Source organism: Bicyclus anynana, chromosome 5 (genome assembly GCF_947172395.1).
Source record: "Bicyclus anynana chromosome 5, ilBicAnyn1.1, whole genome shotgun sequence".
Taxonomy (NCBI): domain Eukaryota; kingdom Metazoa; phylum Arthropoda; class Insecta; order Lepidoptera; family Nymphalidae; genus Bicyclus; species Bicyclus anynana.
The window spans coordinates 11,716,154-11,738,126 of record NC_069087.1 but is presented as its reverse complement, the minus strand read 5'-3'; the positions used below and the strand labels follow the sequence as shown (position 1 = coordinate 11,738,126).

Here is a 21,973-nt window from a genome sequence, read left to right as displayed (position 1 = left end):
GTTCACGACCACAGGTGGTTGCAATCACAAATTCAAATGGAATAGGCAACCCAGAGAAAAGCGCAGCCGTGCTTTTCACTGGCAGACCGGTCCCCCGTAACAAGCCCGGACTCAAAGAAGTCTCCCTTTACGGAGCTCCCATACCCTGGCAATGTACTGCCAAGTCCTGGCCAAGTACCTAGGCGTAACCTTTGACAACCGCATGAGCTTCTCCAAGTACATCAATAACACGAGGAAAAAGGCTGCATACGTAATGCACCGCCTACACGCGATGATTAACAAAAAAAGAAAATTGTTCTTCCGTTCAAAGCTAACGCTTTATAAAACCACGATCCGTCCGATCTTAACCTACGCTAGTGTAGTGTTTGCCCACCTTCCCAAAATGAAACTTAAGCCGCTCCAAACATTGCAAAACCGGTTTCTGCGACAAATCACGAGTGAACCCCCCGAATGGCCCTTTAAGTCGAGGTCCGAGTTTCATAGGAAACGCTCTTAGAGAGTCGTTTCGTCCTCTATCTTTATTTCAGCCTTCGGGTCTCATCAGGCGATGCTTCTGCGCTCGCCCAAACCCCCCGGTGATGCCGTAGTGGTCCCACATGGAGCGACACGAAAAAAAAGTTCTTTATATTCTTAGCATTTCTGTTACATTTAAAAATTAAAAGCGATAATCTCCATTTAAAATTGCTGCTGTTCTAAAATATTCCATTTGCGGAAATAGTAGCGCGGTACATAGACGAAAACGTCGGACATAGTAGTTCAACCCAACATTTTAGTATTACCTTCACTTCTTCTCCTTGGAGTACATATGCTTTGATCCGGCCCCTTGACCACAGAACTATTCTTATTGTTTTTAACTAAACTTTTGTTCTGTGGCAAAAACAGGAAGTAGACCATAGATAATACACTTATACTGGTATAGATGCGCAACGTTGAAAAAATTTCTAGTGTTTTTTATCCACTAAATATAGATGGTGCTAAATATTGAAATGTCTGCGTCGTACCAAGTAAGTCAAAAGATGGCGCTGTTTAGCATTACCGAAGGGTTTATATCGAAGTTCTACATCTAAATATTTTAAAGGCAATCATGGTAAAAATTTGATAACCTATTAGTTATTGTGTTACATACAACACAATAATATTACATAGGTTACCAAATTTTTATCATAATAACCTATTAGGGGATGTTCGTAAAATAAAACACTGAAATATTTATTTACTTTTATATTTAGAATGTATTTTATAGTACTGGTATGCGTGTGTTTTAATAAAATCATTTTCATTAAATTTCGCCATTTTACCTTTTAATATTTTATTTACCCCCATACACCAACTGTTAACAATAAGTTTTATTGACAATGCAATGATAAATTCTTTTAATTTAGAAAAATGCGTTGGACATTTTAAAACTATATTAAAATCGCAGTACATTTCAATGTGAAACTTTATTTCATTGGCTAATAGTCGAGACTCCGGTGATTCCTGCATGCACCGAGCGATTGAATGAAACACATCTTTCATCAATATTGAAAATTCATTACTTGGGTAATGTAACGACTTTTTGGTGTAGTCCCTTTCATATATATATGAAGCATCTTGTTTTTTTTTTGAAATTAGCGACTCGGTGCAAACAGGACATTTTTTAAAAACTATTCTTGCTTTTTTTAATATCCAGCCCGCCACATATTTTTTTGTTTCTTTATTAATAAAATTTTTACCGGTCTCTTGGCTGGGCTGGATAGGAGTCTCTAACTCTTCTAATAATAAATTTATACTTTGCACATTTTTACGACTTTCATTTTTGTCAGCGCAAGTTTCTTTCTGTAAGAAATTTTCCATTGATTTAAATAAAACATTATTGTCGTCCTCACAGTTGGCGTTTACAGAATGGGGGGTTCCGAAGCTGTTGATAATTAAAGTTTTATAAGAATTTATAAATTGATCACACGTAGGGTTTGTGTTTCTCACACCATTACTGCGAATTTTACAAAAAAAGTTTTCAAGTGGATCTTGATTTAAGTTTCGTGGGAGCAGGCTTGTCACGTTAAAGTTATTTTGTAAAAAGGTCCACATTTCTCTATATATGCGAATATTATGTATAAAATTCTTTATAGACGGAACTTTTTCATATACTGTGGTACCATTTCTCTTTTTTTTTTCATAGCCCATTGACCTTAAGACGGGTAATACCTGCTCCCATAATTTAAAATGTGGCGAACCATTTTTTAGGCAACATCTAAACTTTTTGCTGCTATCTTTATAATTATGTCCATTGAACGAATCAAATAGCTGGTCCATTATACGTAGCAAATCTGCTGTGTCTTCACATTCTTTTGGAAGGATTCCATGTTCTGTAAAAATAAAACACTGATATCATAATTTATTACTACTTACTATACAGTAAAAATGAAACATATTGAAATCCACAAACAATTATAGAAAATAACATATTATGCAGCATTTATTTGAAAGCTTGTTTTTGTGATTCAATGTTTGAGAAAAGTTTTATTAATTTTTTAATTTTACATACATTTCAGATAAAATAAACATACAAAATAGTAAAAATAGTTTAATTAAGCAAATGTTATTAATTTTAGCATAATACTTACTAGTGCAAAATTTAATAGCATTTGATAATCTTTGGCTGAACACCTGTGCAGCATACTTTACTTTCATTTTTGGTATTTTTTCTTTTATAACATGTGAATCAGTCAATTTATTGACTAGTCTTAATTCATCCTCTTCGTCATCTTTTTCCATAAACATCAGTAAATGTTCCCATTTACCCACTTTAACGATACCATTTTCAATGAATCTTAAATTCTTAAGTAATAAATTATTTCTTATACCTTTTAAGAGGTGTGGTGGGTCAAAGAGAGGAAATATTTTGATGCCATCAACTTCAAAGCTGTCACTTTTAAACTCTTCACCCTTTTTTACATATTCCTGCACAGTGTCCTCATGTAAACTTTTAATTGTGCTCATATTCGTGGTAGACTGGTCACACACGGTGCAAATAATTTTTAAGCCTGTTGAAGAAATAGCTCTTATGGATTCTTTTATAAGAATTTTTAAATCATCCTTTTTAGTGGCACTTTGACAAAAAGTAAATGAAATGGGCTGCTTAAATTTTCCCTTGATGCTTTTAATCATAATCACTAATGCATGGTCAGCTATTTTCTTCGTTTTTTTGTAACCAAAGTCTTCAAATCCAATTATTTCTTTACAGGAAGTATTATAATAGAGACCAGGTGATAAAGCAACTTCATCGAAAATAAGACTGCACAACCTTTTCTCCATTGGTAGTTTTCTCACTGCTTTCTTTAAATTCTCTATAATATGTAAATTAATTCCTGGCTTCATAACTACATAACTTAAAAGTTTTTGTAATGTTCTCTTAGAAGGCAGAACAAACAGCTTTTTAAGTAGATTATAGCCTTTAGGGCTTTGTTTCAAAATCGTCAAACAAAGTATTTTCTCTTTTAATGAATATTTTCGTCCCCTTGGCCTTTTTCCATGTTTTAACTGCATTGTCATGAAAATTTTCATGGGTTCTGGAAATTGTTCGATAACTTCTAAAAATGCTTTTGATTTAGAAATTCTTCCCGCCATTCTTATCATTTGGGTTTGAGTTTCACATTTTTTTCGAAGTTTCGTAATAGTTTCCTTAAGCGAATCAATTTTCTTTACAAGACCTGAAAAACGAAAATACAATAAAAATACAAACAAAAAAAATTCGGAGCAATAGATTAAAATTTCAAAAAGGGAAAGATATAAAGTAAATATGCCAACAATTTTTTAAGGTGGCACCATTCTAAAAAAACATATATTCGCTTTAGACTTTTATATCCCCATTTATTATATTTTTAAAATTACGTTTTATTTCTTTATTTATAGTTTTATTAGACATGCTGTAAAACACTTAGCTCTATACCTCAAAAACTACTAAACCAATTTTGATGAAACTTGCACTGCTCCCGGAGTATACCTTTACTACAGCCAAACTCCATGTAAAATGTTTTCTTTTTGTTTTTTTTTATTAATATTTTTAATTTTAAATATAAATATACTTAAACAATACACAAGACTATCTAGCCCCAAAGTAAGCATACAGAGTAGCTTGTGTTATGGGTACTAGGATAGTTGATATTATAATATTCGTATACATTTATATAATACATATATAAATTATAAATAAATAAATAAATACACACAGACATTGGAAAACACCCATGCTCATCACACAAATATTTTCCTGTAGTGGGAATCGAACCCACGGCTGTGGATGCAGCAAGCTACCCACTGTGCCACGCGGCCATGGTTTATCAACAAACAAACTAAAAATGAAGGTACAAAACGCAAGTTATTTAATTCCTAATTTATTTAAAATTATGTATTCTTTGTTTATAAAATGTCATTTGAAAGATATTAACTATACTCCTTATGATTAACGGTTGCCTGGAAGATATCACTTTAGAGATAAGGCTGCCGTTACACCATACCTGTTACATTTTTTCCTTTTAATTTAATTTGTAAAAGTCGAAAGTCCCAGTAAAATTGATTCAGCCATTCCAAAGATTAGCCCGGACAAACAGACAGAGAAAAATTTTAAAAAGTTCGTTTGTATTTGTTTATTGTGTAAATATATAAATATATGCACTTAAGAAAACAACAACTTCTTTTGAAATCACAGACAGACACTTCAAGTTTATTAATGTGTATTAATTTTGATAATATATAAGATATTTATATTATAAAATTTTTTACCTCTAGATTTATGTGAAGTGACCAGTGAAGCCCCATGCACACCTCTATATTTAGGCACTTTATTAGAAACTGAAAATAATAAACAAATGATTTCATTACACACATACTAATATTAAAAAGCTAAAGGTTTTGTTTAGTTAAACGCGCTAATCTCAGGAACTACTGGTTTGAATTGATAAATGATTTCTGTGTTGGATTATTCAGATAGACTGTATGACATCACCACATAATAAAATAGTAGTGGAATATCAATGGAAAATGGGACAATAGGAAGAAATTATTCCTCTTGAGAGGTATTAATAGGTAATGATTATGTATTGAACCAAACTCTGAATACTCAAAATCAATCAATCAAACTCAAAATATTCGTTTTTAAAGGTCTGAGATGAAACACCAAACTAAATCAGTAGGTGCACTGCATAGACAGTAACAAATATATAAAAAAATAATTAATGAGATTTTTGCATTTTGAATACACTATGTACTATGTATTTCATAGAATACTTTGAATAGTAAGGAAAACTCACCATTTAAAAGAAAATCAAAGTTGGTTGCAGGAAGAGTTGTAGCAGTAGTTAGTGTCACTTGTTCTTCAGCTGGATTGTTTAGAACAACTTGTTGAGGTTCCATTAAAGAAGAATGAGGTGTGCTTGTAGATGTTGCCACAACAGATCCCAAAGCTTGTGCTTGAAGACCTTCTGCTGCTAAAATGTAATTGCAATCTCAGATTTAGTACATAATCTTTTTCATTTGCTTCTTTATTATTTTATATACTCATAGAAGAGACATTCATAGGAGACCCATAGTTTGATAGTTGCATCATACATGACTGTTTTTCTCATTTTTAATAGGTATATTAAAAATGGGTTTTATATGGAAAGTGGTCTATGACAAGACAATATCTGGCAGTTAATTTAAAATAATTGCACCATCTTTTATTGAAGAAGCAATTTAAGAGTATACAATAAGTAGGATTACAAGTTCTTCATGGATTACAACTTTACAACTGTAGATAGATAACTGTAGGTAAAGATCTGATTTTTGTTAAATGTTACAGATTAAATTATCAATTCACTGTAATACTATTTTTATAAATAATATTTTATTAGTTTTGTAAAAGAAGCTTTGAGTAAAAGATTTTTTAGTCACTAGTTAGTACTGATCACCCATGTGGCCTCGTCAGATGTCCCCTTAATAAACAATAATAATCCTTGAATTTTAACATAGAGAAATTCATTTTGATCAGTTCAGCCATTTAGCCTTGAACAGGTAACAGACAGACAGACAGACAGACAGACAGACAGACAGACAGACAGACAGACAGACAGACAGACAGACTTACTTTCGCATTTATAATATAAGTATAGATTATTTATTGACTTACTTAAATACAATGTAGGTACTGCATTTCCGGTGAGCCGGTGACTTGGCAATTGAAAATATTTCTCGAAATGTCTGTAGCAGAGCCGGACATTATTGTATATATATTCATTGCCATATTCTTGAGTTGTTGAACTTAATACAGCTTTCCAAGAATTAAACTTTTCCTCGTGTTGGAATTGCCACTTTGGAAATCGATGCAGTGGACCTGAAAGTATGAGGAATTGAATATAAATAGCAGTTGCATTTAAGAATATAATAAGTTATAATAACCTTGCTTGCCCCACTGCTCTTAGAGTTTAAAACAAAACAAAACCTATAAAGTATAAAATAAAATTAGTCAGCTGGGCTCTCACACTATTTTATGGTTAATTTCTCGTCTTTATAACTTCATTCATAATTGCACAGACAATACCTTCAGTTTTCCCAAAGAAGTCACCAAATTGCAACCAAGATACAGATACAGAATTTGATCTACATGTGGCCCAGTAAGGGCCTTGTAGAATTGTACATGCAACTCCTTGCTCTTCCATATTGCCACACTAGCTTGGTTAGAGTAACTAATTACTATAGGCCTGCGCCATTTCTCTTTGCCAAGGGATAGCAGGGTAAGACCCTTGTCCACAGCAACAACATCCTAATACATATTTACATTCATCTTGAGAAAGTGATCTCTGACATTGCACACCTCACGATTATGGAGGTTCTTGGCATTAAGGAAACCACATCCTCCACACTCGCGAGGGAGGTACAACCTCATTACAGATGAACGGGGGTGATGCATCTGGTATGACATCAGCAGTTTGCGGACTTAGCAGTTCAGGGAATCCAGTTCTGTTTAAGTGTGTATGAGTAATGGTATAACCCAGCCATTGAACCTTGTTACCGCCTAATATAAGACTTTTTAGAACATTTTTCAGGCGGCTGGAGAAGCGTTCCTTTACTAACTGTTTCATATTTCCTGTCTCAATACCAAGTGCTTCTGACAATCCAAAGTATTTATAGGTCTCGCTTTCACGGAGTGGTCTGAGAATGACAGTTTCTGAAATAACTATATTCTCTGCACTAACTATCCTGCCTTGCTCTACATTGATAACCGCACACTTGTCTACACCAATGCCAATGTCATTGCTAAAGTTTAATTAATATTAAATTTTCATTTTATATATTTACCAAGGAACAAATTCAAAATGGAGGTAAGTGTATATCGCTAGTCACTTTATTACGGATTAGTACGGATTAGAGAAAAGAATCACATCATATAACACGTAGCTAACTTTAATAGAAAAACAAACTTAGTACTTACCATCTACAGTACACCCAAAATAACATTTCATCAGTGATATTCTGGGCATTTTGTCCGATTACGAATGCAGGTAAGTCGAATGAAGCAGGAAACAGAAACCAATATGAAAAGCCGGGTAAAATCGTTTTGTGAAGAAGATGCCGAGTCCAAATGCAGTCCAAGTCGTCGTTTTTTAAAGAAATCACTTAAAACACTAAAATACAGAAGGAGAGCGTAATCAAAATTCACCAAGCAAGCCACATTCCACCACAAACACAACGTAACGGCTTTCGAATTTTGAATGAAGTCAGTAATTTTTTTTTATAACCTTTTTACGGCTTACACTTCTAGCCTTTTTGGCTTTAGCCCTGCCATCTAGTCACGACTCTACAAAACTCAGATAAAAATTTTACTTCCACGAGCGCTAGATGTCGCTAATTTTTTTGTGAATATTCAACTCTGAATTTGTATGACTGTTTCACCCCCCTGAAGTAGACTTACTCTGTGACCTGTGTTGTCTATGAAAGTGCTATGAAGTTATGAACCTTGTGTCTGTGTTAGGTAACCCAAAAAAAGACAAAAAATAATTATCTGTAAAAATCGGACGGCTAGGCTTGCCGCCTGCGCGATTTTTTTAGGGAATTTCGCGCGTCAGTAATACATAAATTCCAACCTTTGTTTAATGCAATAACAAGCAAAATGGGTGCATATTTATCAGAGCCCGTTACTGAGAAAATGTCTAGTGATGAAGTTAACGAAAAACTTGAATGCGGTTCAAGCTCCATGCAAGGTTGGCGTGTCAACCAAGAGGTACGGTGGTGTTTCGTTGCTAATTATACCATTCAACGGTGCTTTCTACGTCGATTTATCATAGCTCTATTCTTTAAGCTCAATACGTATGTATAATGTAATTTAAATCAGGATCGTAAGTTTGATGTTGCATGATTTGTAAACTTAATTCACGTTACACTTACCGTACAGGATGCAATGCACAAAAGAGTCCTGTTTACTAATATTAACATAATTACACTTAGTTATTATTAAATCTATGTTGTGAGCTTTAATTTGAGTTATATGTACCGTTTCAGGATGCACACAACACTATCTTGGACTTTGACGAAAGTACGTCACTGTTTGCCGTATACGATGGGCACGGTGGCGCGGAGGTTGCTACGTATTGCTCACAGAATTTACCCAACTTCCTCAAAAACACCGACGCATACAAATCTGGAGATATGGTACAAGCATTGAAGGATGCCTTCCTAGGGTTTGATGCTACAATTGCCACTAAAGAGGTTATGGACATATTGAAAGAATTAGCAGGTGTGGTACCTAAGAACATTTTTGTAGATAGTTAACACTCTTCAATGTAATTTAAGTTGAAATTTATTTAAACACTCATATGAAATTGTCATACAATTTTGAATTTGCCTATGCTAACTTGTGTAAAAGTACCATAACATTGAAAGTACTGATCCTCTTATACAAAACCAGTCTACATAAATGAATGTTATCCATCCATCAGTTGTCAATTTCATTTAGGCGTGTAACTTTTACTAGTAGTCAACACCCCACAGTTCCATCCACATGGTTCCTGTTCCTGTGAGAATATGGGCATAAAATAGCTCACTTTTTTGCATATACAAATGTGGCTTTGTAGTGGTAAAAGAATTTTCATAATACAGGTCAGTAGATCCAGAGATTGCCCCCTACTATACCACAAACTTTACCTCTTTATCATATTAGTATTAATTAGTTACGTCAATGCACCTCCAACTTTTCAGTTGTGTGCATTTTAAAAAATTAAATATCACGTGCCTCAAACAATGAAGAAAAGCATTGTGAGGAAACCTGCATACCAGAGAATTTTCTTAATTTTTTGCGTGTTTGAAGTCTGCCAATCTGCATTAGGCCAGTGTGGTGGCCTAACCCCTCTCATTCTAAAAGGGAACTCATTCTTAACAGTCAGCAGAATATGGGTTGCTAATGATGAGTTTAGTTTGTCAAAATTGTCAGACCACCAAAATTTCCCAGTAATTGTGAATAAAATTTAAATTGTTTTTATTATTTATGAATAGGTGAAATAAACCCGCCTGGGCAAAGTGATAATGAAGAATCTGAAGATGAAAACATTAGTAACCTCTACAAAGATGCTAGGCTACCATTACAGGTAACATTATTGTATTATGTTATTTAAAAGTTATTTATAAAATAAACAGGCTTATGTTTAAAAGATAAAGCAATGTTTTCAATTCCGCAACTATTGGTGGACATTAATTTTTTCTCGTACATACATACATACATATCTCAAGATACCTACATAATATATTATGTTGTGAACAGAGAGTCAACATACTGGGCTAGCACTCCAAACAAGTGCTTGCCTGGCATGGTCAACCTGATTCAAACTGAGTTCTACCTTTATTTTTATGTATTACTTTACTTTTATTTTGCCAACAATATGATCCCTTAAAAAAATACATAGACAGCTGAACATAGAACCTACTCATTTATGGAAGACAGTTATAAACTTGCAACTGGATACTGCAAAGGTTCTCAGCACCAACATGTATTAAAAGCATGCTGGAGGTTAAAAAATATGATGATGATGATGATGATGATGATGATGATGATGATAGATAACAAGATTGTGTTTTATTGTAGGAAGTGTTGGCCAAATATGAAAACAAGTTAACAAATTTGCACCGAGCCAGGCTTGGTGACACAGCCACCCCTATGTCCCCTTGTCTGCGTGCCAAGAAAAATGGTGAAGAGCCAAGTGCTTCAGGTATGTATGATTATGACTTCATCCTCAATTTCTTTAAAAGATATGGATACTGATCTCCAATAGACAAAGGAACAAGAGCAAAAAAAAAAATGTAATGTAACACACACACATATCAGCATGAACATTTTGGTATTCTCACCAAAACTTCAATTTTATGAAAGGACATCACCAACCTGGCAAAATCAACATAGAAACATTTTTGGTATTTTTTTGTAAATTGTGATAGGACACTTACACAAAACAATAAATATCAAGTAATATGGTACCGCAAAGTACATAATAAGTGTATTTTTTATTATTGTCTTGTACTCTTAGGATGTTACTTTAATTTATTCTACCCATAAATACCACATTCATTGTGCACCACAATTTAGAAAAAAGCAAGTTGTTTATGCCTGCTTCCATACAAAAGAGTCCAAACCTGTTAATTTTTTAACCAACAAAAAAAGAGGAGGTTCTCAATTCGTCAGAATCTTTATTTATTCCTATATGTTGTAGGTACCGGTGCATCAAGTTCAAGTTCAGCAGTAGATGTAGCTGGTTCAAGCTCAGAACAAGTAGAAGATGAGGCTACATCAAGCAAGAATGGATTGTCTTCAACTGCAGAAGAGATTAAGACTGAGGAGGACTCTGGTGTTTCCTCCACAAATCTAAATGAAGAAGACAAAGAGGTTAATGGAGAGGTAATTACAGAAGGAATAACTTCTTATGGGAGGGTAAACCGCTTCGTAACATAACGCGTTACGGCGCCAGTCTATCTTGTTTCTCTTTCTATCAAGCATATGGCAGCAGGTATAGCTCGTAATTAAAACATAAGCAAGTCATAGACTAAATTTTAATTTTATTTTCTAGGTGTCTACTACTGACAACAATGATGCAGCAGAGACAACAGTATCTATGGAAATAGACAAAGCAGTGACCACACCAGATAGTTCTGGTGAAAATTGTAATCAGCCTGAACAAAGTGTTGACTCAAAGCCATCCGAAAATGGATCATCCACTTCTGATGTATGCAATGGGGAGGTGACAGAATCAAAAATTGATGGTGAAAATAACATAAGCTCCTCAAATGGATCACCTAAATCTGAATCCTCTAAAGGTATGTATTTGTTTATATAGGATCATATATATTTTTTTTGTTTTGTTTGTTTTGCTGGTGAACATGCCTAGGCCTATATGAAACCTCGGACACTAGGCGACAACCAAGACTTATCATTGGCCATGGTCTTAAAAACAATCTTAGACTGTGGCCAGATTGGCAGCCACAAATGTGACCAGTTATTAAGCTGCCAATATGGTAGTTGACTCATCAAATTTAATATAAACAATATTAATTTAGTGTAGTACATGGAATAAGGGTCTGAAATATATCAATATCAATTAATAAAAGTTAAGGATTAAAAACTTAATTTGAATATCACATATTTTATCAAATTTTCCAAACTTCAAAATGCTGTCGTCCATTTTGTGACGACACAGCAGTGTAACTTTACAGAATCCAAGGGCAGGTTATGGTCGTAGTAACTACTGTGTGAGATCCCTGTTTCGTAGTCTACTATTTGCCTATATTATTTTTAAATATTATAAATTTGTTATTTTAACAGTAGAGAAAGCGTCATCAGTCTCCAGTTCAAAAGCGGCACCAGAGAGACCGAAGAAGTCAATCCTCAGGCGCGCCGCCGCTGCCGTGTACGAGACACTGAGACAAAATGCAGCCGACGATGATGAAGAGAGTGACTCCAATGATGAGACATTTGAGGGTGGAGAAGTCAACTCCTCTGAGGACGAAAATGTTAATGGAGTTGAGGATTCATCTGAAGATGGTGAGTTATGAAAACATGAGGATTCTAAGTAGCTGAGTCTTTAGAAAGGACATTGAATCAATCTGGCATAATCAACCCACTGGCATTTTGATTTTTTATCGAAAATGTATTGGAAGTAGTATGAATAATGATTTTAAACTTATTTCGTGGTTGTTCATTATGAATGTTATTTAAACGGGTACATACCAATATTATTGTCGAAATATCGACAATAAAAATCTCGTCGTTTTATCGTGGTATGTACCCGTTTAAATAACATTCATAGTAGTATGAAAAGTTAGAGGACTTAAACAAAAATGTCAAGTGACATGGTAACCCTAAGTGTCACGTGAGTTTTTAAATTAAAAAATGTGTTTAGGTGAAGCCGAGGATGAGGATGAAGAAGAAGAGTATGAAGCAGAATCCAGTGATGAAGATGGAGAGGAAGACATCAGCATGACAGAAGAACCCGGCAATGATAGTGGATGTACTGCTGTTGTAGCAATGCTCAAAGGTATGTGTCTGAATTTTCAGCAGTTTTCTATTCTGTATTAAATGATCTGATCTTACGAGATGCAAGCCACAAGGTATCTTGTAAAGACAAAAAGACATTATTGTAGAAAAATGGCAGCAGTATCCATATAATAGAGTAGTGGTAGTGGACCCATTGATAACAACCCATTATTGTATGTGCAAGAATACACATACCTTGGACAAGTTGTTACCTTCAGGGACCAAATGACTAAAGAAATCAGCACGAGAATTGCCGTTGGCTGGAAAAGATATTGGTCCCTGAAGGAGATAATGAAATCCAAGGAACTGAGCATGGTAATTAAGTGGAAGGCCTTCAACACGTGTATCTTGCCATGCCTAACATACGGCTGTGAAACCTGGGCGCTCACCATGGCTCAAAGGGCTAAACTGGCCAGGTGCCAACGATCCATGGAGAGGAGCATGACTGGCCACAAGAAAAATTATAGGGTAAGAAACACTGACCTTCGAACTAAAACTGGGGTCACCGATGTTTTAACTCGTGTCGACCAGCAAAAGTGGCGATGGACAGGCCACATGCTAAGGGACACTACGGGGAAGTAGTGCAGACTGGTGACGGAATGGTACCCTAGAGATGGCAGAAGGAATCGGGGTAAACAGTTCATTAGATGGGAGGATGACTTAAAGCTCACAGCAGGTCCAAACTGGAGAAGGGTCGCATTAGAGAGAGAGCAGTGGAAGTCGCTGGAGGAGGCCTATGCCGAAAGGCACACTATGTTAAGAGATATTCTTTAAAAAAAAAAATTAAAACAAAATGTATTGTATATATAATTGTAATTTCTTAACACAGAATAAAGGGCTTATTATTATTATTATTAGTGGACCCATATCAAATTTAATAAATAGTAATATAATAATAATTAATAAAATAATAATAGTATAGTACATGTTTTAAGGGTCCGAAATATATCGATATTAAAGAATCGATAAAAGTTAAGGATTTCATACAAGACTTGATTCAAAAATTATGAGACGAATATCTTAGCATTCCATGGATTCACCGTGTGGGTGCCGGGTCCATCGCGTGGTAGAGAGAAAAGACCACGCGATGGACCCGGCACCCACACGGTTAAGTTAAGGATTTCATAGAAGACTTGATTTAAAAATTATGTTTTTAATAAATTTTTCTAACCGTAAAAACGCTGTCGTGTGTAGTTAATGTATTAAAAAATGTCACATTTAATGTAAGGAAGCTAAAACCGTATGAATTTTTGACAATGTCTTTTTCTCTGCAAGAGAGTTGTAACACCTCTGCTTTATAAATGTAAGGTCCTAGGTAATGTATAAGTTGGTCTAGGATATGTGTTGTTTGTACTTATTCTCCTTCCAGAATATTATTTGCACTGTACATAATTCATTATAATTTATATGTTTATAGGCACAGAGCTGTTTGTCGCAAACGCTGGTGATTCCCGCTGCATAATATGCAGAGAGGGTAAAGCAATAGACATGTCGGTAGACCATAAACCAGAAGACACTGCAGAGCTGGAGAGGATCACAAAGGCAGGCGGCAAAGTATCAAATGATGGCCGAATCAATGGTGGATTGAATTTGTCACGAGCTATCGGGGACCATTCATACAAACAAAATAAAGAACTGACTGCTACAGAGCAAATGATTACAGCTCTACCGGATGTGACAACACTTCAAATTGAACCTAAGAAAGATCAGTTTATGGTTTTGGCTTGTGATGGCATTTGGAATTTCATGTCTAGTCAAGATGTTTGCGACTTCATTCTGCCCCGACTAGCCGAAGGGAGGGAGAGGTTATCTCAAATTTGTGAAGAGGTATGTTATAGTTCTTTTTTTTGCCAATTTATTGTGTCCAATCAGAATATAGAATACACCAGAACCATGTTCAGCTGTGAATGTAAAGCTGGCAATGTGTATAAAAATTGTAACAACAACCCTCAGAATACAGAAAAACACCAGAAGAGGTGACCGTGCACACGAGTGAAGCCATTAAAAATACACTTTTTATGAATAAATACAATTACAAGTGATTAGTCACTCTGTGTATGCTATGTATGTGACAAATTTAATTAAATTTTGCAGTCTTCTGCTATTCCTTCGTAAAAATAAAAATGCCATTGGTAAAATAAAAAAACTATACTACAGCCTTTCTTGATGAGTACTTTTTACCAACAAACGAATTATAAATGAGGGTATAAATCACTAGTCATTTCACACTTAATAATGATTAGCTGACGCTGCGCGGTTTCACCCGCGTGGTTCCTGTTCCCGTAGGAATATGGGGATAATATATCCTTCCTCGATAAATGGGCTATCTAACACTGAAAGAATTTTTCAAATCGGACCAGTAGTTCCTGAGATTAGCGCGTTCAATCAAACTAACAAACTCTTCAGCTTTATTATATTAGTATTGATTATAATTAACTTGCTCTCAAATTAATGAAAATAGAGTTTATTAGTAAGCTTAGAACAATTAGATATGGTTAATATATTTTATATAACATTTATAATCAAACCATTTCCTGGTGTATTCTGTGTTGGTCCATATTGTATGTTTTGTACCTGTCTACATAATACATGTAGGTATAGCTACATAATACATAAGTCGCTTGGTTAGATGTTACATAGTAATATTAAATTGGATGATGGATTGGTTAGCTCGACTCCCCCCCCCCTATAAACAGCTGACATAATTTAAGTGCCTTTATTTATATTAAAATTGTATTTACAGATGTTTGACCACTGTTTGGCACCAAGTACTATGGGCGATGGTACAGGCTGTGACAACATGACCGCAATAATTGTGCGGTTCAAAGATGGCGTCATTGATGACATTGGAAAATATACAAATAACATTGAGGGTACAAAAAAACGTGCAGCAGAGGAAGAACCCAGTGATGACCTCCAAGAAGTGAAGAGACAAAAGGTCGATGACCCGTTATCAAGTTCGGACGTAACCTCCAGTGTTTAGACCTTGACTATACATTTTAAACGGAAAGTGTTCAAACTTCAGACTAGTATTGTAGAATGGTAGAGACATTCTAACGAAAAACGCTATTGTAGTACCAGATTCAAAATAATGGATTTAGCCCCTATTCGCAAGAGAGTTTTTTAACGGACGTTAAAAAAGCGGATAAATACAACAAATATATTCCCAAGTTCATATATGTTTGCACAACAATGTTTTTAAAACACAAATCTTTTTTTTGAAGCAGTGTTCATCAATCTCCTATTAAAAAGTGGATGCACAATCAGCGACCAAAAAACGTCCCCACTCAATGAGTTCCAAACACAACTTCTTGGCACTCAATTCAAGTAGTCTCATTTGCAAATTCAACCTTAAACTCAATCGTTAAGGTTGAATTTGCTCTGAATTAGGGATTTTATTAAACTAATATACTTAAAGGCCTAGAACTATATTTAAAGGCCTTTAGGTCTAATTTACTTTATCAGTAATTGTAAAACTGTCAAAGCAAAATTTGCCAGATAATAAGAGGTCAAAGGCAGTGTTGCATTTTCAATTTTGGGCGTTGGAAATAGACCTTTATTTGACTTCATACTTTGAACGCTTTTTCAACGCCCGTTAAAAAAACTCTCGTGCGAATGAGGGCTTAGAGCATGCTATAGTGAGACTTAATCATTGTATGATGGCAGAATGTGTCATCCTATGCTCCTACCATTGGTAGGTTTGGAAGGTACAGTACAATGTAAACTTTGTTGTTTCGGACTATCGTGCCTTATGCTGTGCGATGAGAATTTTTAGGTATCAACGGTAACGTAGCGACGCAACGGAGCCACACTGCGCATGCCTCTCTCCCATCCACTGTCTTGATTTTAGCGTACTTTATGTACTATCTGCGCGTAGCGATACATGCAGCTAATTTCCGTGACGTCATAAAGTTTGCATTGGACTGTAAAAGGTTTCAAAGTTCAGACCCTCAAGTGTCAAATATAAAGCATTTTTTTTTTTGAATATTTTTCTCTGTATATTACGAGAAATTATGTCCCCACTTTAACTTTATGACAGCCCTTCGAAAAACAGTTAAAGATTAAACTTTAAGGGCCTCTAACTTCATTTTTAAGCGTATCTAAGGTTGCCATAATGCTAAGGATCCTTATAACCCCAGGAACCCCAGGAAAATATCAAAATCTTGTGTTTTTTTGTACTCAGACATTTTAGGATGTTGATCCTTGCAACCTACTACCCTCCAAAGCCTCGTTTCAAACTCTATAATTGGCTACCATATTTATCTATGGTAAGAGCATAGACTAATTGGTTGATTTACCTGTGCAGGCTCTCGTCGTATAATGATCTTAATAAAAATAGACGCACATATTATGAGCCTGATAAACATATGCATATCTTTGCTATGGTTTCTAGGGCTAGTTTCATATTAGTAGGGGAGCCCGGGATGCTAAATCTGCAGTTACTCGAGCATCATGGGGACCGATTTGGTAGATTAAATTTATAGGAATAATAAGTGGTTATTTTCTTATTTCGCTTTTAGCGGTGGAAAACGAAAACTACAGACTTTAAAAGCAATTTTTATTACTTTGGCTTACTGAAATTGTCAGAAAATTTAAGCGATTCATTATCCATCAAAATGGGTAAAAAGTTAATCGCGCTCATAACTCGAAAACTAAAATATAAGGGTTTTATTTTGTAACTTTGAAACCCTCCCATTCCATTATGTTACACTCAAATCGTCAGATTTTCGACTCGGCTATCAACTCACCTACATTATCTTAATCTGACGTGCTGGTTGAGTATTTCTGAAGTTAGTTTTTTTTTTTGGTTGCCCTAAACGTACCAATATTTGGTGGAGGTACTCAACAACGTGCAAGATATAGTCCCTTATGTTTATTTGCCGCGCTCGAGTAACTGCAAAAATCCCCTCTTCGGCTCCCCTACTATAAGGTTGAATTGTGCTGTTAAACAACTGTTAATAAAGTGCGCTTTGCAGTGTTGAAATATGTGTTGTATGCAGCTAGTTAGGCTCGAGCTGTTTATTTTATGATATGGGATCAAAATAAATCATGCAAACACAGGTTTTTTGTTTTCAAAATCGAGTAGCGACTGATTTTTATGCTGTACTTTGATTCGTGCTCATCTTCGTAAATATTGTGTGTTAAATTATATTTTTTTGGTTTATTAAAAATTTCATTTCTGTTAACATTTTCCAATGGGAGCATAATTTATGGCATTGTCAATGAATCTTCACAACATGATACACTAAGCAAAAATGCCATTATTAAACAAAAATACCCTAGCTATTGCATTAAGTATATCTCAATATTATTTTGATGCATTCTTTACAACAATACCTTGCATCAATTAAGTTAATTTCTATATATTAATCGAACCCTTTGAACACCTTTTTGATTTTACTTTGATTAACACAATTTAGTTAAATACTTGTACTTTATTGCATTACTAGCGGACGCCCGCGACTTCGTCTGCGTGCAAATCAATGTAAATCCTATTTCACCACTTCGGGGGTTAAATTTTAAAATTTTTTGGATCACATTATATTTCGTATTTTTTTTGTGATTTCATTCATTCATTCAGTAGTTTCAGCGTGATGCCCGACCAAGAAAATCACGGACAGACAAAAAAATCGAAAAAAAAAACATTTTTTGCTTCAGTATCGATTATATGTATAATGCCCTTCAACAAAAATTTTCAAAATATCGTCATTAAACAGAATTTGTTACAGTTTTATTATAAGTATAGATAAACAATCAGTGATAGACGTAAGCGAAGACTAGCTGCATTAATAAATTATTATAGAACTGACTTGTTAGTAGTTAAGGAATAAATATAAGCCTATGGTAATAGTGTTTAGGTTCTTTTGTAAGTTAAGAAAGGACTATGAATTTCATAAAAGTTTTTCTGTTTGGTGAGAGTAGAGTGTGCTTTATTTTCAAAACTATGTTAGAGTGCGCGCAAGATAATTTGCGCGTGGCCAAAGTCGGAACTAATCAAAAGTGCCGCCATCTTGTCGTCTATCTCTATCTATCTTTTTGCGGGTAAAAGAGATCACTAACGCTGGCAACATAATGCGCGCAAGAATTTTGCGCGTGGCCAAAATCGGAACTAATCAATAGTGCCGCCATCTTGTCGTCTATCTCTATCTATCTCTTAGTGGGTAAAAGAGATCACTAACGCTGGCGACATAATTGCGCTCCAGTCGCGCGCACTTATCTTGCGCGCACTCTAGTGTTGTTTTTTTTTAATTTCAACAGTTTATTATAATCACAAGTGCCCAATTTTGTATTGTTTCAAAAAAAAAAAACATTGTTCTTGGTGATTGGTCAAACAATAAATTGTTATAGGTATGTTCCTACAAAAGATTTTCAAATCAAGGGATGTGAAATTTAAATACCTACAAATAATTAGTTATTATTATGTATGTTATTCCTTAGTCACATAAGAATTCATATTTTTATAATTGCTGCTAAAATTTTTAACTTATCAGTGACAGTGAAAAATTTACACATTTTGTTTCCGTTGCAATAACGGTCCACATAATTACATATTAATTTAAGAACTTTCCTTTTGTGAATTAAAAGAAATACATTTTTACAGACCCAGTTACTGTATTATTTATTTATTTGACAATTAAAAGAAACCGTAAGATACATATTATTTAAAAAACAAAACCATCAAGAATCGTAATTGTAATGTTAGCGATCGTAGAAAGAACTCTACGGCCTGTAGCCATCTCGTCGATTCTCTTTCTACAAACGCTAACGCTTCGAAAACCAACAAAATGTTACCTCACCGCGCCAGATAAGTTTGTACAACTATACAGTGTACTTGTATCGTACATTGTATATAATGGTAAGAGCGGTCGGACTCATCACCGAGAGGTGGTGGTTTGATCCCCGCCCCGTTGGTCTATTGTTGTACCCACTCCTGATACAGTCTTTCCCGACTAGTTGGAGGGGAATGGAAATATTGATCATATTTAAAAGATATTGCAAATATTCTTAAAAAAAAAACTTTGTATGGATAATGGACCTAAGGTGTCATTTTAAAAGTGACGTCACATCTTACGCTTCGTTGCTGATATTCGCGATAGTTGTACAAGCAAACTTTGGCAATGGCAAGTGTACATGATCATGTTATACGAGTAGGTATTGCAATTTATTCTAAAACAATCATGGTATGATATAATTAACAATAGCTCTATCTTAGCTGTGTCAAATATTCTATAGTTTCCATTTGGGTTGCCTCCAATATTTGTAAAGCATCATATTCACTGTCCAATTGTTCCAATACTATAGACTTGTCGCTTATTTCTGCCTGAAAAATAAGATCACTTTATAATTATAAAGCTATCTGAAGCTTAAACTACGCAAATTATTGCGTGCAATTATTACTTGTAGTTTTGCTTGTTCACTTTCTCTGTCTTTGGTGATAGATTTCAACAGATTAGTAGCACCTATGGCAGCCATCTTTTGCTTCTCTACGTTATCTCCCAATTCTTTAAGCATTTCCAACAAGGTTGTAATTATTTTGCCAAAATCTTGTACTTCTATAAAAATAAATTAAATTAATTTGAATAATGTGATTATTAAAACATTTATTTTATATTATAACAGTAATTATTTAATTAAATAAGACAAAATCGGTTTGAATCCTCCAATGCACACCAATAGCTATTTTTCTAGAGAGCTATTTGTCTACGAAAAATGAGATGTGCGATAGGGGAACATTACTTGTCTCATATTCTTTGCTAGTTTCCTTTAAATCCTCTGTTTCCTTAAGAACCACGTTTTCAATTATTCTAATTTTATTAATTTCATCGTAATAAAGGTAAGACTTTTGTAATTCGTCAGCCATTGTGAAGGGGATAAATATAATTTATTGAAACTAGTGACAAAAATACTTAAACCGTGCTTTTATAACTTTAAAACTATGGATTTGGAGAAATTTTAAAATCTTTCACTACTTTACTTTTTGACTTTGTCAGTTTGTTTTGTACAAGCAGTTGCTCGGCAACGGAACAAACGCTGTTACGCTGTAGTCGCGGCGAAAACGTCACTAATGACGTCATTATTACGCTCGCGATAAGCTCACAACGAAACGAATTAGATCAAAGTCACCAACACAGCTCAACGAGTCGCGAAGCTGAAGATGGACGTTGGGGTCCCAAGGTGGTGACAATGGCGACCCCGCACTAAAAACGCAGTGTTGGTCGACTTTCTAATACCAGGTGGAGTGACGACATCAAGCAAGTCGCAGGGATTCGCTGGATGCAGGCGGCTCAGGATCGTGATGATTGAAAGTCCCTACAGAAGGCCTATGACAGTTAAATTTTATTTATATGTATTGATGAATTTTGCCGGCCTCCGTGGAGCAGTAGTATATAAACTTCTATAGCCGCACGTAAAACGCGTCGCCACGGCATGCGTCGCCACGCTATGTGATGGTATATATCAGGGGTGGCCAACTTGATTAGACCCAAGATCTAATGTTTACTATTGAAACCCTGAATGATCTACTCGTATATATTAGTGTGAGTATTGCGTTTTTTGTATCCAATTCACTATGATCAATGAAATCATTAAACCGATAAATTGAACCAACTTCTCGAATTTCTGTAATCGCTTTAGCGAATTTCGAAGTCTGCTACCACTGCCCTAATTTCTGTCGTGTACTTCAAATAAATGAAGTTGTAGGTAAACGTTTTTACAAAATATCATCTTTGATATTTACAAATTGTTCAAATTTTTTCTTTTCTATGTCAACTTCTAAATCTTAAATTATATATTATATTTTTTATAAAAATTATACAAGATGATGCGTGAAGCAGTTGCCGATTACGTTGCGCAGTCTGGTCTACGTATTTATTTTTTTGCCTTGCCACGATCTACTGGACTAACAGTCGCGAGCGACCGGTCGATCGCGATCGACCTGTTGGCCACCCCTGGTATATATAGTATAGTAATATAGTAGTAGTATAGTATAATAATAGTATAATATATAGTAGTATAGTATAGTAGGTCCCTACAAAAGGTCCATGTCCTGCAGTGGACATCCTTGGTTGATATGATGATGATGACATCAACGCCCCAAATGCTTCATAAGAATTTATGATTGTAATGCTCGAAACTAACGCTTGCGAGCGATTGATACGGGGAAAAGTATAGTAGCAAGAGTGATTGTTGTGATCGCTTACGGCTTAGTAGAACATAGCCATAGTGGTTAAGGCTATGTTCTACTAATATCATTTATAATCAGTGTAGAACCTAAAGCCAAGCCATACAATATACAATCAGTTAAAAAAATATTACAATGCAAATGTCAATTATGAAAACAATGAATGTCAAATCAAATGGTGTCTCACTCTCACTTGTAATAAATATTCTCTCGCCTCTCGCTCATTTTATGTCAATTGTCATTCAAACACACAGTGAAAA

General features: G+C 34.9%; 3 protein-coding genes across 4 annotated transcripts; 1 reads left to right on the top strand and 2 right to left on the bottom strand.

Annotated features, from left to right (window-relative positions):
- Positions 1-1,206: 1,206 nt before the first annotated feature.
- On the bottom strand, positions 1,207-7,900 carry LOC112053250 (uncharacterized). 2 transcript variants are annotated; one of them, XM_052881671.1, is made up of 6 exons: positions 7,451-7,900; positions 6,149-6,352; positions 5,292-5,465; positions 4,765-4,833; positions 2,607-3,692; positions 1,207-2,348 (listed from the first exon to the last, which is right to left on the bottom strand). In XM_052881671.1, exons 1-6 carry the CDS (start codon positions 7,497-7,499, stop codon positions 1,210-1,212), a joined length of 2,721 nt encoding a protein of 906 aa, XP_052737631.1. In that variant the 5' UTR covers positions 7,500-7,900; the 3' UTR covers positions 1,207-1,209. The 2 variants fall into 2 exon arrangements, with proteins under 2 accessions (XP_052737631.1, XP_052737630.1); XM_052881670.1 differs by having other exon boundaries at positions 5,292-5,468; positions 7,451-7,899.
- A 98-nt stretch (positions 7,901-7,998) lies between these two features.
- Positions 7,999-19,139, top strand: LOC112053240 (uncharacterized). The gene is made up of 10 exons (XM_024092614.2): positions 7,999-8,239; positions 8,518-8,752; positions 9,508-9,599; positions 10,094-10,217; positions 10,716-10,900; positions 11,070-11,316; positions 11,822-12,040; positions 12,399-12,533; positions 13,950-14,359; positions 15,276-19,139. Exons 1-10 carry the CDS (start codon positions 8,129-8,131, stop codon positions 15,513-15,515), a joined length of 1,998 nt encoding a protein of 665 aa, XP_023948382.1. The 5' UTR covers positions 7,999-8,128; the 3' UTR covers positions 15,516-19,139.
- Positions 18,768-20,965, bottom strand: LOC112053232 (intraflagellar transport protein 20 homolog). The gene is made up of 3 exons (XM_024092602.2): positions 20,270-20,965; positions 19,931-20,085; positions 18,768-19,853 (listed from the first exon to the last, which is right to left on the bottom strand). The coding sequence occupies exons 1-3, from the start codon at positions 20,391-20,393 to the stop codon at positions 19,737-19,739; spliced, it is 396 nt and encodes a 131-aa protein (XP_023948370.1). The 5' UTR covers positions 20,394-20,965; the 3' UTR covers positions 18,768-19,736.
- Positions 20,966-21,973: the final 1,008 nt, after the last annotated feature.

Excerpts from the sequence above, each read along its gene's own strand:
- LOC112053232 (XM_024092602.2), bottom strand. The coding sequence starts at position 20,393 with ATGGCTGACGAATTACAAAAGTCTTACCTTTATTACGATGAAATTAAT. Across the intron at positions 20,086-20,269 it reads TAGCAAAGAATATGAGACAA|AAGTACAAGATTTTGGCAAA; the intron begins GTAATGTTCCCC and ends TTATTTTTATAG. Across the intron at positions 19,854-19,930 it reads GTGAACAAGCAAAACTACAA|GCAGAAATAAGCGACAAGTC; the intron begins GTAATAATTGCA and ends CTTATTTTTCAG.
- LOC112053250 (XM_052881670.1), bottom strand. The coding sequence starts at position 7,499 with ATGCCCAGAATATCACTGATGAAATGTTATTTTGGGTGTACTGTAGAT. Across the intron at positions 6,353-7,450 it reads TTTTGGGTGTACTGTAGATG|GTCCACTGCATCGATTTCCA; the intron begins GTAAGTACTAAG and ends TCATACTTTCAG. Across the intron at positions 2,349-2,606 it reads TGCTATTAAATTTTGCACTA|AACATGGAATCCTTCCAAAA; the intron begins GTAAGTATTATG and ends TTATTTTTACAG.
- LOC112053240 (XM_024092614.2), top strand. The coding sequence starts at position 8,129 with ATGGGTGCATATTTATCAGAGCCCGTTACTGAGAAAATGTCTAGTGAT. Across the intron at positions 12,041-12,398 it reads TGAGGATTCATCTGAAGATG|GTGAAGCCGAGGATGAGGAT; the intron begins GTGAGTTATGAA and ends AAATGTGTTTAG. Across the intron at positions 12,534-13,949 it reads TGTTGTAGCAATGCTCAAAG|GCACAGAGCTGTTTGTCGCA; the intron begins GTATGTGTCTGA and ends ATATGTTTATAG.